The sequence below is a fragment of the Lepidothrix coronata genome, unplaced genomic scaffold (assembly GCF_001604755.1).
Source record: "Lepidothrix coronata isolate B3197 unplaced genomic scaffold, Lepidothrix_coronata-1.0 Scaffold6, whole genome shotgun sequence".
NCBI classification, from domain to species: domain Eukaryota; kingdom Metazoa; phylum Chordata; class Aves; order Passeriformes; family Pipridae; genus Lepidothrix; species Lepidothrix coronata.
This window is the reverse complement of record NW_016690186.1, coordinates 4,868,089-4,891,227: the sequence shown is the minus strand read 5'-3', so window position 1 is coordinate 4,891,227 and position 23,139 is coordinate 4,868,089. Positions and strand designations below refer to the sequence as shown.

The 23,139-nt window shown below is 40.9% G+C and overlaps 1 protein-coding gene across 2 annotated transcripts in view; it reads right to left on the bottom strand.

Annotated features, from left to right (window-relative positions):
- LOC108506613 (ras-related protein Rab-10-like) overlaps positions 1–4,070 on the bottom strand; it is a 29,871-nt gene extending 25,801 nt beyond the window's left edge. For both annotated transcript variants that reach the window (XM_017833830.1, XM_017833822.1), the window contains exon 1: positions 3,868–4,070. In XM_017833830.1, coding sequence (XP_017689319.1) covers positions 3,868–4,039 — 172 coding nt within the window. In that variant the 5' untranslated portion in view covers positions 4,040–4,070. The remainder of the gene's footprint in view (positions 1–3,867) is intronic.
- Between the last annotated feature and the right edge of the window lie 19,069 nt (positions 4,071–23,139).

The window sequence follows — 23,139 nt, the reverse complement described above, 5'->3', positions numbered from 1 at the left end:
TGATTACAGCTCTGGAGATAAATGTTATTGGAATGCAACAGCTTGTACTAGGTTCTTTTAGGCTGTCAAATGAAACCAAGAGGGGGTATGCTGGGTGGAAGTTCAAATTCTAGTTGTTATTTCCAAGTTTTATAGCCATGAAATTAATTTCTCTTCTTTGTATTCCAAAGATCAAATATTCACATATTAGGACTGATGCACCTTATAGACAATTAGGTCTAAAACACACAAAACCAGTCAGTAATTCAGGGTAATTCAGCTGTGAAATGCCCCTCTCTTCCCTCAGGATCTATAAAATAGGCTTTGGCCATCTGCAAAAGTCCTCTTCAAAGAGGTCTTTTGCAGTTGGCCTAGAAATGACAACACACTTTTCACTCCAACAGAGCTGGCGAGTTCCTGACAGAAAATGCTCAAAAAATATGTCTATCCAGAGAAAATGCAAGTTTGAGCAGCTTAGCAGGATGCAACAGCAAGAACATGGGCAGAGGATGGTGAATGCCCACTTACATTGTCTTCAACTCCAGAAATAGGGAAACAGTTGCTATCAGCTCCTGTGCCCAAACTGGGCAAGCACCCAGTGAGATGTTGTGGGTTGAATTTCCACTGTGTTACTTCTACCCATACTTAACCCCTACTAGTTGTTGGTGTACTACTTGTATCAGGCTGTTTTCCGGTACATAACAAGAAATATCTGAAGTGGTGTGATATCTGAGTGGTCTCAAGTAATGATAATTGCTGGTTTGCTAAGAAAAGCAACTCATAGGATAAGATGGTTGGACAGAAAAGTAACAGTGACAAAAAAATCCAGTTTTGTTAAAAAAAAAAAAGAAAAAGTAATTAAGATGTGGATTGCTACCAATGGTGTTAACACATACCTTCACTATGGTTCATTTTTGCTGATTAGCTCTACTTTATTTCCTTCTAAAGTAAGTATCAGGGCATCTACACAGACTTTTTAATCCTAATGATGAAGTTGTACCACTTTCGACTATGACAGATCTGAGAGGACTCAGAGCTCTGCAGAAATGTTTCTCAAAGAAAACATGTGGGACCACAGCAACCATTAATACAGCAAAATAACCTCACAGTCCATGAGATCACAATTCTGTTCACTGGGTTTTTTGTTCATAAAGTTTCTCTATGGCTTTATATGCAATGCCATTGTTTAAACAAAAACATTTATTCTTTATAGTCTATTCATAATACAATGCATCCGCCTTATGATGCATATAAGTTTAATTAGAAAACTATAAGTGCTTATAATTTATCCGAACGATGTAATTGAAGAGGAGGAAGGGCACCCAGCCTTGAGTGTTTAAGTGATGCATTAAAAGTTTTCAATGAAAATTTACTGTGAATGCATTTTTTGCCTTTTCTCATGAAATACATAATTTTAGAAAAGATTGCTACTACTGAGTCCTATTATAAAACATTTGGTTGTTTTTTTCCCCTGCAATAACACTAGAATTTTTCCTAGTAACACAAATCTCTGATTAATGATGACACAGAAATGAGACTTTCAACAACCTTTTAATTTCTGTGCATATGACCCTTTGCCACTAAGGAAGGTGGGGGCACGTGAATTTGTCAGGGAACTCAGAAGGCTGCAACATTGCACAGCTGGGATAATCTCCCCTCTACTCAAATCACGTTTCACCTGGACAGGTAAGGTGAAAAATCAGTTAACAGCAGATGAGCATTTAATAGGCTGCACAACAGAAAGGGATCATTTGGCTGAGCTTGTATGAAACAGGCAGCCAGATAAAAACAGTTACTTGTTTTGACAGCGTCAACAATGAGGGAGAAGACCTCAGGAACTGAGAAAACATTGTATTGTGTCTTTTTCCTTTACAACATTAGGAGCCACAACCTACAGGGCTTCTTCTCCATTGTAGCTGTCTACATGAAAAAAGAAATTTTCACTTCCGATATTATTCTTTTGGAAGACATCACTCACAATCCCAATTGCTTTAAAAGTCTAAGCTCTAATACACCTGTTAAAATGGAATTAAATGGAATAAAGTATTTCAGAAATAACTTCACATGTTCAGGTAACAAAACCACATCCAGATGACTCATTTTCATAAACAGTTTTTAAATCTCTCAATAGTAGGTGTCAGTAATAAAACTAATAAAGGTAATCTCAGTCCATAATTGTCACAAAACCTCATATTATCTTCACCATTCCTTCAAATAGTTTAAGTTATAACTTGGAAACCATATTCTTAATATCATCACTTTAGAAAAGGTTTTGAGTCTGCAGGGAACTGAATTAGGAGTAAAAGAAATTGTATCTCAAAATAATAACCTCATGGTCAGGAATCTCTGTCCCAGTATAAAACACATCAACAAAGCTGATGTTTATTTTCATGGCCATTCTTCGGAGTTCCTTGCTAAGCCTGGCAACAAGTTGCCTGTTATTAGGATCTATTTCCCAAACTCATTGTTAGTTTTGTTCTTCCCTCCTTGTTCATGATGGTTTCAGAGATCGTTTTGCAAGAATGGGCAAGAAAATAAAAAGTGGTTTAAGTTCAGCTGTTCTCATGCGGGCAGGTCAAGTCATCTCACGTACATTAAGTATTTCCTGGACCAACTACTGCCACAGCTACTATGTTATTTAATTCAGATAAGCCAACTCCTCCCAGACTGAAAAATGTTTAAAAGAGCCATGCATATTCCAAATGCAGGAATACACAATTTCCTGGCATACTTTAGTCTTCTCTTCAAGAGCAAAAAAAATGGAAAAAAAAAAAAAAAACTCATACACACAAACTGTTATAAATGAAAATTTCCCAGGCAAAAATTGGGAAAATCTCCACAGCAAATCAAATCACTGCACACACATAACACGTTTGCCTGCTGATGACACAGGTTTCAGCATGTGGACAGTCAGCTTGTGGGGCTGGGACACCAAGGCAGTGGGAAGTTCCCCATCATCACCCATCTGCAGTGGTGCTGGGGGAGGCAGCGTGGTGGTACAGCACAGAATGGACATGGTCTGGCAAGGCCTAATTAGTTCCATCATATCAATGACTCTTCTTTAATCATCATGCATGCAGCTACCTACAGTAGTACATATTTTGACTTTATACCATTAAAATTATTAGTGAAAAGTTAAATCCCTTTCTAGCCTGAAAGATTGAGGAACTGAGCATTTTACTGGCATCTGACATTTCTTTGAGGTTGGTATCTGAAAGGAGGATTGTAGCCAGGTCAGGGTCGGCCTCTTCTCCCAGGCAACAAGTGATAGGACAAGAGGATATAGCCTTAAGCTGTGCCAGGGAAGGTTTAGATTGGACAGAAAGGGTGATTAGACATTGCAATGGACTGCTCAGGGAGGTGGTGGAGTCATCATCCCTGGAGCTGTTTAAAGGAAGACTGGACATGGCACTTAATGCCATGGACTAGTTGACATGGCGGTGTTCAGTCACAGGTTGGGTTTGATGATCTCAGAGTGTCTTTTCCAACCTAATTGATTCTGTGATTCTGTACGGCTTTCTATGCACCCACACCACTGTACAGAAGCAGGGCCTCCGTGGGCAATAGAAACAATAAGAACAAGTTGTCTTCGTAAATTTAAAATGGGAGTAGGTTCCCAAAGCCCGGATGAACAGCAAGGCCAGTGTAACAGGCCAGCACTCCGCAGTGGCTCTGGGTGACACATGTCCTGACACGCTGCCAAAGGTTTAAGTTGCTGGACGCGGCTGGACACGCGCAGAGCTCAGCAGAGGGAGATTTGACATCTCCCAGACCGGCAGCGCCGCGCTGACAGCGCCGGTCCGGCCGTGTGTGAGCCGCGGGCACCCGGGGAGGAGAGGGCAAGGCGAGGAAGCGTGGCGGGCGGAGGCACACGGAGCGGTCACTCACCGATCGTGGCCAAGTAGGAGGTGGCGGGAGTGCCGGCGGGCGGCGAATCGGGCTCCGTGTACCGCCGCACGATGGAGGTCTTCCCCACGCAGGACTCTCCGGCCATCACGATTTTCACCAGCAGCGGCGGCGGCTCCTCCGCACCGCCCGGCCCCTTCCTCGGCCCCGCCATGGCGGGCGCCGAGTGCCGGCCGTGCCGGGCCGTGCCGGGGGGGACGGGACGGGGCGGGACGGGGCGGGAGAGGGCAGGGAGGCTCCGGAGGCTGAGCCTCAGCCGCTTCCCCGAACTAGGGTTATGAAATTATGCAAAAACGAGCTTTTTTTTTTTTTTTTTCATGAAGTTTCGTCACCGGGAAGGAAAGAGGGAACTTTCACAACCCCCATGACGCTTCCCCCATGAAGTACAGAAATAAACAGTTTGGTTTCTCATTGATTCCTAGCGTTAAAGACAGAGATAGAGGAAACAGGTTTTAAGGATTTCCTCTTTTTCACTTTTAGTTTGTTCTCATCTGACAGTCAAAGCAACCTGTAACATCCAAAAACCCAAAAGATAAAAAATTTGTACCCACAGTGTAGACTTGCTGCATGTATGTCTGGATGTTTTTACCAGAATCCCACATTGTCCAAATTATAATGCCCTTGGCCATTTGTCAGTGTGCACATGGAACTCACCCAGTGCTATGAATTTAGAAATGGGATATATCTGAATGACAAGTGCTAATATAAGTTTGCAAATATTTGTTTCTATCTAGGCCTGCAATTACTCACCATGGGTTTTTATATTGTCATCTTCGACCTTTTGAGTAACTCCTTGGTCTGTTCGTGTGTCACAGAGTAGTAGATGTGACATACTCGCTTTTTTGTGGAGGACAATTTGTGACTCAGTGAGCTCCACCTAGCAGAATTCGTTTTAGAATCATGAAGGTTGGAAGAGACCTTTAAGACCAAATCTGTCAATCCAGCACTACCACTGTAACCCCTAAACCATATCACCCAGTGCCAGATGCAAATGCCTCTTGAACACTTCCAGGGATGGTGACTCCACAAATGTTCTCCTATCAAAGGCCAAATATTATTTCAGGCCTATCTTCCCTTCACCCTGTACACCAACCTGCACCTCAGCTTTCCAGTATCGGACTGGTTAGCCATAAACCTTCAGGACTTTTTTGGTAGAAAGTCTTCAAAGGGTGTCAGCAACCTGTTTCTCAGTCATTGCTGGAAGAATGAGAATTTCTGCTACAATCAGTAGGAAATGACAGATAAAATCAGCTACTCAGTTAGCTAGGCTTTTAAGGAGTGACCTCTGAGATGTGACTGTGTAAAGAACCAGTATTAGCAAAGGAGACATCAGACAAAGTGTTTCCATTAGGAACAGAGTAAGATTTTGTACTGATGAGACTGAGTACACTCTTGAGTGACTGCTGGTGGAAGAAGTTGAGCCCACAGTACGCTTTCAGGTGACACAACACATTATGAAGGCATTTGGGGAGCCTGGCCTGTACAATAAAGTTGCAGTCATGTGCCTTGCTTATTTGGACAAAGCAAAGGCTAAGAGGAAATATGATTACTCTCTACCAAGGATTATAGGGTGTTAAAAAACGCTGCTTAAACAAAAGGATAATATAGTGAATAGATATACACTGATTGTCAATATGGCCAAGCTAAAATTTGTGAGGTTTCTAATGATATTTCAAAAAATTCTTGCAATTGAAGTAGTTGGAAGAGAATTCTTAATAAAGGCAAAACAAGATAACGTGTTAGGGTGACTGTAACTGCCTGCATTAGGGAAGGACTGGACTTCATAAAACAGAACACTTCCTATAAGAAACATCCCCTACTATCTCAGCAGCCCAATTAAGTTCTCGGAAGCCCCATGAAGTTCTGCTTCCCTGTGCAGAAATTTGAAGCTGCCCTTGATTAACCCAGACCTGAGAGATGATGGGGTGCTGGCATGTTCTGGTAGTTCTCGTGGGTCAGATATGACAATGTGTGTGGGGAATCTGTAGCGCTGACAGATAATCTAACATCTGCAGGCAGGGGAGAGGGTTTTCAACTGGCTGTGCACCAATCCTCCTCTGGTCCCTCTGTCAGTGCAACTCAGAAGTGAGGACAATGGTGCTTTGCCCTGTAGATGGATGCTGTAGCACAGGTTTTGACAGATGCATGTGTGTGGGTAGCACACTGGTTTATAGATATACCGTAAGGGTTTGTCTTTATTGTGGAGCTTTCTCCCATTGTCTGCTCTGAAGCTGTTCTTCTCAAAAAAGCTTTCTTAAATGCAGGCCACACTGCAGCTGCCTGCAGTAGTTAGATTTAGGTATTAGCCTGGAATGATAGTGTTAACAAGGATGCTACATTAGCTCAGTCTTTACCCTCTGCTGTTTGTCAGGCCAACCAATTTAAATTAAAAGGCTTTTCATAGCATTTTGTACTTTTGAGTGTTGATTTATGAACAATGTGCAAGGCAGGATTCTAGCCAATTTCTTAATGAAGACTCCAAATGCCTGAGGTTACTGCTGCTGCTATCAGCGAGTTACAGTATCACTTTTCCTCATATTCCTATCCACAAGGGGACAGTCTTTCCATCTCTTACCACTGACTAAAACCATTTAAAAGTTAGCTCCTTGAAAAGCTACCATTCAATGAATTAATTTTTTTTAAATATGTGTTTCATGCTTTAGAAAAAGGTTCCAGATCTTTGTAAACTATATGATGTTACTGTACTTATAGAGCTGATCCTAAGTAGAGTTAGTTTAATGAAACTAATGACTTGAAAAGAATGACTGCGGCTACAACACAATCAGTCCAAAGCACAAAACAAAGTTTCCATGATATTTATTAAAATATCTTTGGAAAAGGATTTATTTGCTTCTCATTCAGCTTTTTTGATTGCTCACTCCCATTTCTTTGACTCTATTTTTTCAAAAATATTATTATTATTAATAATAATGACATAATTTTAGAAAGCATTTTAGTGGGAGACTTTTAAACTTTCACATGGAAAAATTACTAGATTTATTATAATTTAATTTTATAAAATGTTAAGTTATTAAAACATAACATGTATTTTTATTCAATATTTGTAAATTGTTATGGTTTCTCTCATAGATGTGATTCTTACATTTTTGCTTCTTATCTAAAATGTTCATTTGAGAAATAACTGCTCAGTTACTCTGAGTACAGAAGTAGTTTGGGCAGAGAAGATAATGCCATATTTTTAAATTCTCGAAAGGTTCACATCTGCTACTTTGCATTAGTGTGGCATATTACCCCAATCCTTTTTGCAGGGTTGATACAGCAGCTGATTTTTCATATAGCCAAACCCCCACAAAAGTGAGCCACTCCTCATCACAGCTACAGAAACTCCTGTAAATTGCTCTGAATGCAGGAAGGAATCAGAGATTCTTCAGCAAAATATTTCATGCAAAACATTCAGCATAATCTTGTCACTAAGCCTGCTTTGCACAGTCTTGCAAGCAACCATTATTTAAAAAGAAAAGAAAAAGTTAAGGAGAAGAACATAAATATAAACCAAGGATGAAGAAACGTGTTTCTCAAACATAATGGCACCGATACAGGTGCCACAACCTCCTTAATAAGTGACGCTTCCTACGTAATGAAATAAAGCTTACAAAATATTGCAAAATGGTTTGATGTATTTCCATTTGAAATTATGGAATATTAGAATACTAATGCAATTACAAATATTAGTAGTATATTCATGAAACTTTTCCTGAGCTGAAGGTATAAGCTGAAAATGATAATAAGAAGAAAGGGCAGGGCTTAGTTTGGATTTAAAATCCTCACTACTGTGTCACTGCTCGAGCCAAGATTACTCACTGAATAGATTCTCTTAAGTGACCAAAGTGAAATTCTTTGCTTTCATTTCTGTTAAGATAAAACCACTTATGAGTGGACAAAATTGAGGTAAATTACTCATGATAGGCAAAACAGGGTTCACTAATCCTTAAATGAAATTTCTGGGCCAACTAAAAAGTACTTTAGTTATTTAAGAGACAGGACTCTCTGTTAAACTGGAATGTAATTTTTAAGATTTCATCTGAGAACAGGACATTTCTCTGGGTCAGGATGACTCAAATGTGGGGTCACTGATGAAAACTCCATTGAAAAGCGTCCCTTCTAACCCAAACCATTCTATGATTAATTCTTACCCCAGATGCACTACCACTGTCACTGATGGGCTCTGCCTTGGCCAGCTGCAGGTCCATTTTGGAGCCAGGTGGCATTGATTCTGTTGGACATGGGGGAAGCTTTTAGCAGCTTCTCACAGAAGCCACCCATATAGCCCCCCGTCTACCAAAACCTGGCCATGCAAAACCAATACAGAAAATACCTTGGTAAACAGCACCCCTGCCTATCTTCCTGTTTGTTTCTCATTTGAGCCACAGGAATCTATATTATTTGGAAAAACTTGGGAAGCATCCTAAATCACAAAAAGAACTCTGGAATAGGAAGAGAGGGTGAATAGATATGTTATCATCAAGATATAAAGACTAGGAGGAAGATACTAAGTACATGTGCTTATTCTGATTTTTCTTAGCATCTGTAATGTCAAGGAGCAGTGTGAATGGAGGGAGATGATTGATCTCCAAATCAAGGGGATGGAGAGTAGAAAATTAGAGGAAATGTGCAGATGAAGGACTTAATTCATCCTGCCAGGGGCTTGTCGGTACAATTTATGGGAATGATTCCTACAGGAGTTTTAGAAGATCAAAATGGAGTATGTGGCCTAGTGAGGTCACAAACTAAAGGCCAAGCAGCTGTGACAGTCAGCTTTGAAGGTAAGCTTCTATGTACTCTTCCAATTACTGTTTTGCCCAGTAATGGAAACAAATAGGAAGCCATGCAAGCAGACTGCTTATAGATGAGCCTGAGAACATATAGGGTACATCTGCATCACCTTTAGTAGAAATATCCATGTTTCAATTCAAGTTCACCAAGCAAAGTTGACGGAGGGGTAAAGATGCTCCATCTACCCTGTAGTCATTAGCTCACCTCCCCTGGCTGTCACTCACCAGCTTGCTCCTGTCTCCATGTGTTGTGCCACAGCTTGTCCTGCTAACTCCCATGCCACATGCTCCTCTTCTACATCTGAACTTGCCACTTCAGCTACAAGGTGGCTGTCAGCCTTGTCACAGACGGAGTTGAGGCCACAGCTCTGCTGCCTTTGGTGGAGCAGGGTTTTTGGAGGAGACATTGGTATTTGCTGATGGTAATGTTTAATCCTCTGAATCTTGATTAGCAAACTGCAAGGCAGCTGGCAGCTCCCTGGACAGGTCAACTTTCCAGGGTAGGAGTCTCCATCCATGCCCAAAAGCACCCAGCTACCCCCAAACCCTACTGAAAGGGCAACATGAGCATGCATCCTCTTGTTTTTCATCAAGAACAGACTCTTCCTGGTGAGGAGCTCTCACATCTGGACTGTACCACTCCCCTGTGAAATCGTCTTTTTTCTCTGACCTTCAGATCTGACAGACCCATCTTCAGTTTCCGCTGGTCATGGGCACAAAGCTGGGACTGGGCTGTGTGCATGCAGAGCTGGGGGCTTGGTGGGCCCCTTTCTTGAATGCTCTTAAGATTTGAAGTCACCTTCTCAAATTGCCCTCGTGGTTTTGATTAGGGCAGTTTATCTGAATGACTGTCTGGAAGAGGCAGTGGTTTTTAATTTATTTTTCTGTGACCATTTTCTGATTCAGTGGTGGTTGCTGGTTTTAGACTTGTTTTTACCAGTCTGACTATATTTTCCTATACATGAAAAGCATGCAGAGTTGCAGATAGACCTTTTTTATGTATCATATAAATCTATTCAAGTGAATAAATAAATAAACACTGCCAGAATGGGGTAAGAGTGAAAGATTGCATTGATGCTATTAGGAATAGAAATATTTTGGAAGTACCAGTATCAAATAATCTGTTAAAATGCCATATAGGCACATGCACATACATAACCCACAGATAGCATGCTTTCCTTCAGATAAATGCCAAAAATTCAGGCCTGCTTTTTCATTTAAGTACCTGACATATTCTTCAAATCCACAGTGCTTGGCAGATAGCACAGCATCTTCCATTAATCCTTAAAAGATTTAAATAGCATTTTATTTATATTTAGCATTCTGAAAGCAAAGTAGAGAATAGGAAGATTATTTGATGCCTAGATCCTATAGGCTTTTTCCTGGAAAAGACTGTTAGAAGAATAAGGCTAAATCAGTAATAGCTTAATCTGTTGTAGATAATATAATTTATGTTGCAATGTATCATGTTAATGACTCTAAACCAATGTGCACATTATATTTTTTTTTCATTTGCAATTTCGGATTCTTGGAATAAGAAATGCAGAGACAAGGATAACCCATGTTTTCCATGAGAGATTCATGGAAACTAAAAAATAAGGTCTTTTAATAGTTCATGATAACTGTTTTTCTTGGCTTAAATGTAGGTTTTAAAAAATGGTGCTCATTGTTTTGCTTGTAGTTCTTTCATGCATGAACAATCATGCTGATGATGCATTTACTTCAAGTGAATTTTCCAATTGAAAAAGTGCTCTCAAGTAGTTTAAGTACTATGAATCACCAAAATGTCATCTAAGTCCCATAAAAGCACTGGCTGTGGAAAGCAGCCCTGGAAAGAAGACATATTGGGATTGTACTGCATGATTCAGCTGAACGGAAGTATATTTTGTCAACACAGAAGTTGAGGAACCTGACAGTTCTGTAAAAATGAAATTATAATTTGCTAGAAAGACAGAAACTAACTCTGCTGCACCCTCCCCTCTTACATGCCTCAGTTGTTCCTCACTGGTTTGAAGAAGTGATTCTAAAAGAGAGAACCTTAACCTTTGAAACACAGGATTTTTGTAGGACATATTTCATTCCTCATCTCTTTCTTAACTTTTTATTTTGCTATTGTCTCCCTTCCTTCCTAGTTTTGCTTGTAGTCTGACTGTTGGAAGTTCTCTTTTTCCTGTTATCACTGCCTGTACCATTTGGACAACTAGGGTTTCTGATACAATGTTTTATTAGTATTAACAAATGCAATCTATTTCTTTCTATTTATTCTGACTGAAACAACTTTAAGTCATAATTATTTGTCAAGGTAACATTAGTGATTTTTCAGTTCTTATGCAGTTTTTATTTAAGGCTATCTTTGTAAGCAGATAAAACTGTTCACTAAATCACAGTATTTCAAAATTGTAACATTTTTAATGATAATCTCAAAATAATTAACTATTGCCTTGGTTTTTTTTTTTAAATTTATGATGTAACTTAAGGTTAGAAGTTCTTAACAGTATTTTAAATATGTTGAGAGCTTTTTGTATTTTGGATAGCGATGTATTGTCTAAAGTGAGCAACTCAAGTGTGGTGGGTTTCATCGTGTTTGGAATTCCTTTCAGGATCTAAGGCCTTGGGGCCCAGATCTGGTCACAGACTTCTGAGCCCTGTGGTGCTCCTGTAAGGGCTCAGAGGGTCACTGTGGTCCACTCTTCTGCTTGCTGCCACTTATGCAGCTGTAGGTTGGTTGGTGCTGTAGCTTGGGTTGTTAGATGACTTCCCTCTTGCCCTGGTGAGAGAAAATATTTTTGCCCACATGAAGCTATGTAAAACATTTACGTTTTGATTGTTTCTCCAAGATAATTTAGATATAGGTTAAAATGTTTAATATGAGCAAGGAGAGCTTGCACAAGAAGTCTGGATGCCCGAAAGGGGGGCACAACCGATCTCTCACCATCCATGTTGGCAGGTTGACCATTGATGTGAAGCATCTTATACAGAACATTAGTTGTGATTGCCACTGCTCCTGGGGAATCTGGAGCAAGAGTGCCTGAAATGCACCTTCAGAGTGGAAGAAACTTGAGAAAATTTGATGGTTTAGCCCATGTTTTATTTTTTGGTGGCATCATTGAAACACAAGCGTTACTTTGAGGATTAGCATTCTTGTGCTGTTCTTTGAAATAAAACACTTGGTGAAAGTGAAATGTAATTAAGTAGCTCACATCCTCTGTTGAGCTATTAGAACAGTAACTGTAGAACAAGCAAGAATAAATGAATTGTCTTTCGGTCTCTACAGCTGCCTAAGCAACATGGATGATATCTTCCACTTCCCCTCTAAAACATGAAAAAACAGCTTGAGGGAGGTGTGGAATGGAGAAAAGCTATATGAACATGAATGTTTAATACCCATTGAAGAGAGAAGTAACAGAGGGTACAGTTGTGCCACAAAGGTATGAAATAATCAATGCTCAGTTCTAAGCCTAATACTCTTAAAGATATGCCTCCCTTAAGTAAAAGCTGTGTTTTAAATCAAGAACATTTTCTTTGATTTACGGTTGAATCAAATCAAACTTCCATCCAGGTCCCACACACACACACACACAAAGGTGAAGGAGTGATTGGGCACATCATTTGAAATATTGATCAAGCAGTTGAATGTCATTTGGAGAGACAGTAAAAATATGTTGAGAAAGGCCCATGTGCCTTGTTTAGTGAAACAGACTCATGCAGTGTGGCAAAAAGGTTGTACACCTGTATGACAACCTCCCCCAACAGAAAGCAAATAATTAATTTTGCATTTCTAAAATGTTTCTGTTCACAGTTTGCCTGGTAACTTTTAATATTGCCACAGAACAATACAACGGTATGAAATCGGTCTTTTCTTGGGGAACACTATTCTGCTCAATATTATTATTGTTAACCTTCTCTGGTTATTTGTACACCAAAAATTTTGAAGTCACTGCTAGGACTGTTTAAAGGAGTATGGCTGAGGGAACTGGTGTTATCTGTCCAGTCACACACACAGCTCCCTTTTTTCCCATATGCTACTCTTGCGAGTGAGTGGTTTAGGTCACTAAAAGAATCATCACCAAAGGTGTTAGCAAAAGCAAGTTTTGCTATAAAGTTGTTAAAGTGTGACTTAACAGAGTTCAATGGCAAGGTTCACTCTATTGCTTACTACATAAAAAAAGCATACAAAGGAAAATCAGATTAGAATCAATCTAGAATGATTTACACTGAGACCAGGGATGCAAAAGGGTAAGGGTGCAAAAGGATAAGGGAGACCCTTCTGCTGAGTTACAAGGTCCACGGAGGACCACCTTGCTACCTAAACTGATGGATCCTAGATCCAGCTGAGTCCAATCTTAGTCCCATATTTGATGAACCATTTATGTTTAAAGGGCTTAGCAGTTTAGCAGCACTTAATCACTGACTAATATTTATAAAGTGATTCACTAGGATTTACTATGTTTACATCAACCACTTAATTCTAGATCCAAGATGGCAACATTCTATGTTCTATGCTAGAGGGCATTGCATATGCACATATACAGACTCAGGGATGCATATATACATATGTATATATATAAAGGTACCTGTTAAAAATTCCCCTCAAGTTCAGTGAAGTACTCACATTGAACACCTTTGCATTTCTCAGGGAATGAGGGTTAGGCCTCATACTGTGGACAGTATCAGCCCCAGGCCCCATCAGCTTTTGGTGATGGTCCTTTGAGTACCACAAACTTGGGAGTTTATGAGCTCTGAGAGGCATTGCACTCAGACAGAGGTGCTGACACAGCCCTCTGCAGTCCATCAGCGTTCAAAGGGCCTCACTTAGATCCACTGTTTATCGGGTCACGAGATGACTGGCTTTAGCCATTACTCAGTTTCAGTCCTGGCCATTACCCAAGTCAGTAACTACTGAAGTTTTTAATACACTAGTAACAATGGTATCATTCCAGTTTGGGCTGCAATTCAGGTAAGTAATGTTCCAAGGTTGACAAAGAATAAATTATTATCCCTTGTTCTCCACTTTGGTCAGGAAATGAATGTCCCTGGTATGAACAGTGCTACTCCCACTCTCCGTGTACCAGGAGTTCCTGGTACAGTCAAGGTACAGTTGGGCTTCACTGCCCAACTGATACAGCCAAAGGATCCTTCACCACCCAACTGGTACAGTCAAGGCTTAATGGGAATTGCTGAAGTTGTAGAGCAGGTCCAAGGAGGCCATGGGAGTGTGAGAAATGCACCACTACAATACACCCCCATGGCTAAAGTTAACTCTTCTTGTTCCACAGAGTGCCAACGTGCCAATATTTTCTTTTATTGGAAGGCAAAGCATCAGGTTCAGGTTTTGCAAAAAATGCTGAACTTACAAATTACCGATTATTCGATTGATTAAGTGCTTTGGAAAGTCAAGTATCCCACTGAACACTGTGTGTCTTAAGGTTCCTTCTCAATAACCCATTAGCTCTTTTTACTATACCATTTGACTTGGGGTCATTTGGGGGGTGTAATACACACTGAATTTCTTCTTGTTTGCACCTCTTTACATGAGAAGTGTGAGCCAGTATCAGTTTGAGTCATACTAGGAGCAGATAGACTTGAGAACCAAGATAATAGCCCCTGTACTTTTGTCCATCAGCCTTTCAGCACTCAGTCATCATATGTAAGCTGGAAGACTACTGCTACTCCTGTAAGGATAGATTTGTATCCCACAGAGCATTTGAATGGCCTGATATAATCAATTTACCATGTAGACCACAAAGTTTTTCCTTGATTGATGTGTAGGATAGTGGTTTAGCAGGGTGATCTGATTGTAATTTTAATCTACATTGAGGACATTCTGTAGGAGTAACTCCACAAATTTTCCTGTCTAGGGGCTAACACTGTGACCTACTTTCTGGTGTGGCTATTCTCCCAGTTGATACCACTCAGGATTTAAAGAGTTCCCTATTTTTATCTCTCTAATTTTAGTCAGTTCATCCAATTTTGATTCCAGTTCGTGGCTGGTTTATTATCCAAAATGAACATGAGCTTTTGCCCATCCTATTTTGAATGGCATTTTCTTGGCTATATCTAATAATTGCCGATCTTCAGTTCTCCAGACTGGAGACCTGCCTACTTCCCAGTTCAGTGATTCCTATTGACTGAACCATTGTGTGATTCTGACCCACCATCATAGGAGTCCACATATATCATTTTTCCTCCATTCTGTTCTGCCAAAACAACTGCCCTTAATTTTCCTACTTGTGTATTACTTTCACCTTCTTCTATTGTTTGTTTGCCAATGTTAATGTTTAGTGCAGCAGCCTTATATTGCCATTCACCCTTTATCATTTTTGCTGAGGCATCAGTGAAACAGTTTGAAATAGGTTGCTGTAAAAACAAAAAACCATTCAGTTGTGATAGGGTCGTGGGGATATACTAGTCCCAGTGATTGATATGTTTCTAATTCCTGTATTAAAATTTTAACTGCCTCTTCATGTTCCTAATCCCACCTCCAGTTTTCCCATTCATAAAAGTGAGTATAATGTGCAAGCAATAGTAGAAAATCCAGGCACATGTTTTCTCCAATATCCTAAAATTCCCATTAGCTGTTGTAATTCTCTTCTGGGCTGGGACATCTGCAAGTGTTCTATTTTTCTTAAGGTGTCTGGAGAAATAACTGCACTGTCTGCTATCCACCAAGTACCTAAAATCCCTGCTTCATTACTTGGTCCTTGACATATTTCTTAGGTGGGATCTCAACTTCTGCTTAATGCAGTGCTTGTCACACTGTTGCTGCTGCTTCCCCTACCTTTTCAGGTGAATCTCCTGCAATTAGAATATCATCTGTATATTGATATTATTTCACATCTTGAGGAAGCATGACTGTCTGCAACAGTTCAGCAAGGTCAACAAGCACAGCATGAGCAATCATGGGTGAATGTTTGTATCCCTGTCAGAGTCTGCAAAAGGTATATTGTACACCTTCCCAAATGAAAGCAAATTTCTCTTCATTCTCTTCCTGTAAGGGGACCATAAAGAACATATCTGTTCTGTCTAGCACTGCCATCCATGGGTGCATGGCTGATTGTAGTGTGGCTATTAAGTTTTCAGCATTGGGTACTGCAACTGTTAGTGGGGCTGTGTTGGCATTTAAGCACTGGTAATTCCTAGTTAGTCACCATCTCCTGTCTGGTTTTTGAACTGGCCAAACCAATGAATTATATGAGGAGTGAGTTCTGGAGATGATTTTTCATTTTTCCAAATCAATTGTAACTTCATAAATTCTGTTTCATGCTGTAGCAGAAATTGAGTATTGGGTGTGTGTGTGGGCAAGATGGGGATGGAGTGAGGGTGGAATGTACCACCACAGATGCTCCTTACAAATCTGCTTACCCTGTTTTCACAGCAACCTTATCCATCATTTCCCACACACCTCCTGGGGTTTCTACCTTGCTTATCTCTCCAACATTGTGCTTCATGAGGCATAGGTAGTACCTGGTGTAATGGAAGGACCAAAGACGTGAGAGAAGCCAGGATGGGAGACACATTGGCTAGTGAATTGTTGGATTAAATATCAGTGTAATAAAAGCAACTCAAAACAGTCTTCAGCCACCGAATGTGACAATAGGATACCTATATCAGAACATCAACGTTGTAATTTCCTGTCCTCGGCCAAGTAGAGTGGGAACTGACTCTTTGCATAGGCAATAAAGGCATCGGGCTAGACTATCAGATCACTGAGCCCTGGTCTCTGTGCTGCTTACTCCAGGGTCCAGGAATCCAGGCTGAGAAGGGTGAGGTAGATAGACAGAGCTTGTGCTGGAGTGAAGAACCCATCCCAAGAGCATCATCTCTGTCCCTGGAAGAAGAGGATGTATGAATACCTTTTCTCCAATCCAATATTACCCTTTTCTTTCTTCTTCCTGAGGCAGGAGTAGAAATACTCTTCCATGTTGCTCACCCCTTTGAGAAGCTTGGGCCGGCTTTACAGAAGAGTGCGATGCCATTCCCAATGAACTTTCGTTCTGTAACTTTCTCAACAGACAAAATTTTAGCTATTTTTTTGCTAAAGTCACCTTTGTCGGAGGAATACAGACATGTCAGAAGAAAATTTGAGGATATATAGGGTCCTTCTGTGTGATCATGTGTTATAAGCCAACTGGATGGTGAATTGAAGATAATTGGATGCACTGAGATAATGAGCTAAAGACCCATGTGACAATTAATAATTCTTACTAAATAAAGTTCTAATTCGATATTTTTGGTAATGTAACACTAAATGTAATAGAAGAGAAGAATGTCTTCTTTGTCAGCTTTTCACAGATGACTTAGACTAACCCTGCCTGTGTGCTTAACCTGACTTCAGCAAGGCTGCTGGCAAATATGTGAATTGAAGCAGACGGACAAGCATGAATTTATAAGAGGCACTAACTGGTATAAGTAGAATAAAACCTTCACATTCTTATGCTGTGTGATGTGCCAGCACTCATATAACTGTATAGTCTCTTTGGATTCTCCCATTTTGATCAGAGTTGCAAGTCTTCCTAAATACAGTAAATTTCTTTCTTGAAGTCTAAGATCACTGAGCATTGAGCACCTCTTGTCATTAACAGTAGAGGCTTTATAGCTGGGTTCCCTCCTGTCTTCTGAAGCCAGAAGTGTTGTACATGTAATGCAATAATATGGAACTCCCTGGGGCAGAAATATCAAAACAAGGAAGAAAAAAGCAGCTGAACCTTCATGGTTCCATTGGGTCCCTAGTGGAATCACAAGACAAAAAGTTTAAAATCCAAATTGATTTCAGGTTTTTGAAGGACCTATTTGGTGATTAAATATTTCAGGTCTTCACTAAAGCTTTTGATAATACTACTAACATCAAAATTCTCTCAGAAAGATGAATGTATAATATCAATAAGAAGAATGATTTTTGCATTGCCAATTTGTTCTTTGCAGTCACATGTTAAAGGTGAAATGCAGATATTTTCTGTCAATCCCTGGCTTTTGAGAAAGTATTTAGCCTCCACTGAGTCACTTATCTTTGCTGTTATCCTATCATTAGTAGTTATATATAAAAATATAGATGCTTCTCTCATGCAGAAATGAATCCCAATAACAGGTTTCAGTTCCAATTTTCTATCATTTTTTGTGCTGTGTAAATAAATTCTGGTCTCTGTAAAAGTAAGGTTGAATAAATACAGGTTGCAATTCAAAAATGGTCTGAGGTGCACGCTTCTGGCTCTTGGACAGCATTTCAGCAGGCACAGATCTGCAGCTCACACTGAATGGCACATGCTAAATTCCGAATCATGTTGTAGCTGTGATACATATCTACAGATATGACAGACACAGACTGTAGGAAGAAATTATACCTTTTATTCTTGGAGCAACTGATAGAGCTGGAAAAAAATACGCAAGCTTTCTGGCACAAACTTCTCCACAGATAAAAAAAACCTATGAAGTTTTCCTGTGTTTTACAATCAAATAATAGGTCTAACCAAAGGTATAATGTCTCCTGACAGATTTGCCCAACGGCAGCCTGGGCAGCATGACTCTGTGCTTGCTGGTGGTGTGTGCTGTGACTCTGCTGGCACCTACTGTGGGACCTTTCATGGGGATTGTGGCCCTCCCAGACACAGCAGAAACTGGACAAGGCAGGGATGTGGCAGCAGGAGGTGAGAGAGGCAATAAAAGGAAAAACCTCACCATTTGCCCCCATAAAGCCCACATCTATCCTGCAAACCCCATCAGGCTTTAATTTCCCCTCAGGTGCCCCAGCTTTGTCCCTAGGTTGGACAACGTCCTTGCCATGTCTATCCAACCAACCTTAGGTCCTGTTACTCTTGTTCCATCTTTCCCAGAAAGCCCACTCACCACCCCAGCAGCCACCTGCTCCATGGGTACCAACGGGCAGCCATGACTTGCCACAGACACCAACGATGAAAAAGGAGAAATGCCACAGCTTTTCACTGAGTACAAGTTCAAAGCATTTCTTTCCAGGGAAACATTTAATAAATCAAAGTCTCAAACAGGAGACAGAAATTATAGCAGAATAAACCATATCACTGCAAGATTGATTCCAAAGTGCTGAGAGGCAAAACAAAGTATGAAAATTCCTTCTTAATGTTAAAATAAGGGATTTAATATTATGAAAAGAGTCTAAGGAACTACTTAAAAGAAGGGCAGATATTTTAAATCACCTGCTACTTCTGCAGGCATGGTGGCTTCACCATCTGAATACTTTGCTCGAGTCAAGAAGTACTTCATTTCCTCCATTAACTAGACTGTATTTCCACAAAATGTGACTAAAGTACCCCTTTTTTGACCTCCTTCATATTTTCACATGGACAAAAGCTTGTGGTAAATGCAGAACTGGGAAATTTTTAGATGCTGAATCAAGCTCATAATGAGGAAAATAACAGAAATCATAAGAGGACTAGTATGTACAATGAATCCGTTTCACCCTAGAGCTGCTTCCACCTGTCTTTCCCTGAGCACTGATCTGGGGACACGGTGCCAGTACAAAATCATCAATTTCTACAGCAAGTTGGTGTTCAGCAAGTGAGGCATTTCACAAGGCGGTGCTGGTGCTCCGGTGGCCATACTCCCTGGGGGCTGTTTTCTGTGGAACCAAAAGCGTCATCCTGTGCCCAGAGTAAGGGTTTTGCCTTGCGCTCTGCAGCTCTGTGTCTTAGCCGGCGCCTCGATCCCTTTGTTCGAGGAAGCCAAAGCAATATTGCCCTCCACTGGTCCTGAAACTAGTTTAACTACTAATGTGAGTTGGACAAAACTGTTGTTGGTACCATCAGGGACTTTTTGAAACCAAGACTCAGATTTCTGGGACACTGGTGTAGTTCCATCTGTGCTAGGAGCTTTTGCCTTTCCGTCTCAGCTGTAGCAGGGACAGTCATTATGAGTGGCACAGCATGACTGCGCAGCAGGAGGGGGGTACAAGCAACATCACATCCTGCGTGGACCAGTGCTCTGTGAGGGGTCTTTGGTCAGGGGATCTGTGGCTCAGCTTTTGTTCAAAGCAGATAGAAACTTCACTTAGCATTGTCCAATGTAAGCCTCCCTAGTGACTGGATTTCCTCATGTCAGATAGTTATTATCCCAGCAGGTAAAACCTGCAGGTCCACTAAACGTTTCAGATTTCTAAAGCTTGTAATATTATGTTGAATGCTCGCTTTTTCAACAGCTTCTCACTGCTGGCTGAGGAAGAGGCAAGGAGCCCTACTTTCAATGCCCCCAGGCCCTGCAGGTGTCAGCACTGGCTCTGAGGCACCCAGCAAAGCCAGTGTCACTTCAATAACCCATCCAAACACCAGCTCTGTGCTAACAGCAAGGGAGTTTAAATACTTCCCATCGTGCTTTGAGGCCCATCTTGAGGCAGTGCAGGCAGAGCTGCAGGCTGCAGGTTTATTGCTTTGGAGTGTGGTGTGAATGTGTGTGGCACTGGTGGGTTTCACCCGCGTGCTGGTGACACGGAGGAGGTCTGTTAGATGATAGGTATTTCTGGTATGGTGAGCAGCAGTGAAATGATTAACTGTCTTGGCATTTAAGTGACCATAATTAGGCTTCCTGTGAACAGCCCTTTGAAATAAATAACAGAAATTCACACCTATCTGGGTCCTACAGCTTTCCAGCCTATTTGGGGCAGGCTGAAATTGGGTGTGTAAATCTCCTTGAGTACCTTGGGCACTCTGCAGTTGTCTTAAGGAGCTCTAGCAGTTGCTGACTTTGCCTCCTTAGTTCAGTCTTTTAACCTGCTGTTCCCAGCATCACCTCCATGAATAAAAATGTTCCTGGTTTGCAAGGTATGCTTCCTGGGAAATTACTCTTCTAAGGACCCACAAATCTTACTTCTGTCTGAGCATGGCTTGATACACCTAGAATAGCTGTGGAAAATAAGTCCAAGACTACCGTGCATGGTTGAATTATGAAAGATTTTAATATTGATACACTTATTGTGACTTATTAAGAAAAACTCATTTAATTTCCACCATTAGTTTCTTTCAATGAAGTTGGAAGAGGTGTATGGGAGCAGCTTGGATGTCAGCAAGATTTCTGGCAGACTTAAGGACTTAATTTTAGAGTAATTTCCAATAAGTTGTGAGGAAAGATTATGGGCTGAACGTTTTTGCAGGATATTAAGAATTATATCACCCCTTCCAGAGCTATCTGCAAATCCTGTGCTGGTGTGATAAATAACCCCATGCTTGTCAGAAGACAGGGAGCAACCAATGTCCTTGCAAACTAGAAGAGGTCTGTTTTCCAGACAGAGTGGAAATGAGAGCTACAGTTGTTGTTCTAATGCTGTTAATGGGTGACTGTATGCTAATTAGTCAGATTAACTAAGCGGGTGAGTCATGCACTAACCCTTCTTGAGAGAAAGTGCCCATTTTGAGATGCTAAATGAGAACATAAATGCAATCAGGTATAGAATTCTTGAAAGATAAGACGAGAGCAGACCTGGTTGTTAATGGAGTCAGTGAAATTAATTCTGCTTTGGAGAGGGGTGCACATTTTCATATTCAGGGTTCATTTTAATGGGGAAGGGTTCAAAACCTTCAGACCTATACAGTGCAAAGCTAAGTAGCTTTAATGACCTAACATAATAAAGAGATTTCTGATATTCTCTGCTATGTTTGTACCTTCTGAAAGATTTCTTTCTTTTTCTTTTTTTTTTCTTTAATTAGAGGCATTCAGATGTTTCAAATTAAGACAAAACTATAATATTCTGAAAAAACACAAAGCCCTCTCATCTATGATTGATGGGAAAGTATTAAAAATGTTTATTATGAATGCTCAAGCAGTTTTCCCACATTTGAGAAGTCGGCATCGATGCTGACAGGGACCACAGGTGTGGTCCTGCTGTGGTGCTGAGAGTCACCACTGCGGGTAAGGAAAAGAGGGCTGGGTGCCCTTCTATGGAGAAGATCTCATCATTTTTTTGGTGTGTTCAATCCCTTCCTTTCTTGGTGGCCACCCCCTGTGTGTGTGTTAGCCTGTTTCAACATTTTTTTCTTCATTACTCATAGCACTGTAGGCATCAAGGAAGTGTAGCAGTGATGCTAGCAGCCATCACACACTGTCTGGGATGCTCTGGGTCTTGACCTAAACAGGGTTCAGACAGCCCAGAAGCCCCAGTCTCCACTCTGAAATCCCTATCAGCTGCCCAAGCGCCTGACATGGTGAAAGGAGGAAACCACCAGCCCTGGCTCCAAGTAGCTGTTCAATGACCAAGCCTGTAGATGGCATTTACTTTTGCCAGCACCTCCAGCAGTCCTTTGGGCACCATGAGGCTTGCAGATACACACTGCATGTGCACATGTGAGCCGGTGGGGAGGTCAGTCGGTGCTTCAAGGAGGGCTGGTGCTGAACAGAACTTCTGAGGGAATGATGCCCAGGGTGTTCTGTGGTCATCAGGACCTCAGGAGAACACACATGACCCTTGGGCACTGAATTTATCATGACCTTATTCTGCCTCACACTTGCTTTTGAATATGTTCTGTTGACTCATCATTTGCCAGAAATAGCCTTTTCTCTGAAAGATTTTTGACACTTCCAGTCTGATACCAAGGCAGGTGCTTGGCAGTGGGACCGCTAGAAGCGCTGGGTCCATGACCCTGCCTTCCTCTCTAATGCAAAGCCTTTCCAGTGCCACTGCAATGGCCACCAGTTTCCAGCCCAAAGGTGGCTGCACTGAGGTGATTGGTGAAGTGATCCCTGTATATATTTGCAATTCTCTGAAGTGCCTTGAGGCTTGCAAAAGGCACTATATAAATCAATTAATAACAGTATCGGGGTCAGTCAGCCAATAAGAATACAATTTAGTTTAATGAGAGATAAATAAGACAGACAGAGTGAGAGGGGAAGGGAGCTACAAGGCTCCCTACTCAGTGCCAGGCTCTAAATATGCCAGCTCTTGGCTTTATCACAGTGATCATCAAAAACATGGAAGATAATTGTATCATTGCCATTTCTTAGTCCAGTGGAATATCTATTACTGGTTTTGATGTCTTACTCAGCTCTGTACCAGTATGATTTTAGAAAGAGTGTACATTATTTTCATGAAAACAAATATGAGCATGAGGAAGCATTTTTCCCTTGCGTGCAATTCCTACTAAAGAATTTACATTCTTCTAATTTACTGGTTTACTGCACCACTTAGTGCACTCCTGAGATGTGCAGAATGTCCTCGCAGTTAAGAATGTGCAGATGAAATTTACCCTTTTTGCACTGAATCACTCACTCTTCCCTTGGAAGTCACCATGCTCTTTCCTCCCTCTAAATCTCCTTTAACCACTCTAATAAAAGATTATTCTGCATAGTTACAAAATGGATCCAAAATGGATAGTTGGCAGTTTATTTGGATTTTAGGGTAGTTATAAATTTTTGTAACTAGTCTGGTACTAAATAGGTGAATGGAAAGACGTGGTTTTACATTTGATTATTCCACTGATATGGAACTGTGGATATAGGAATGAAAATT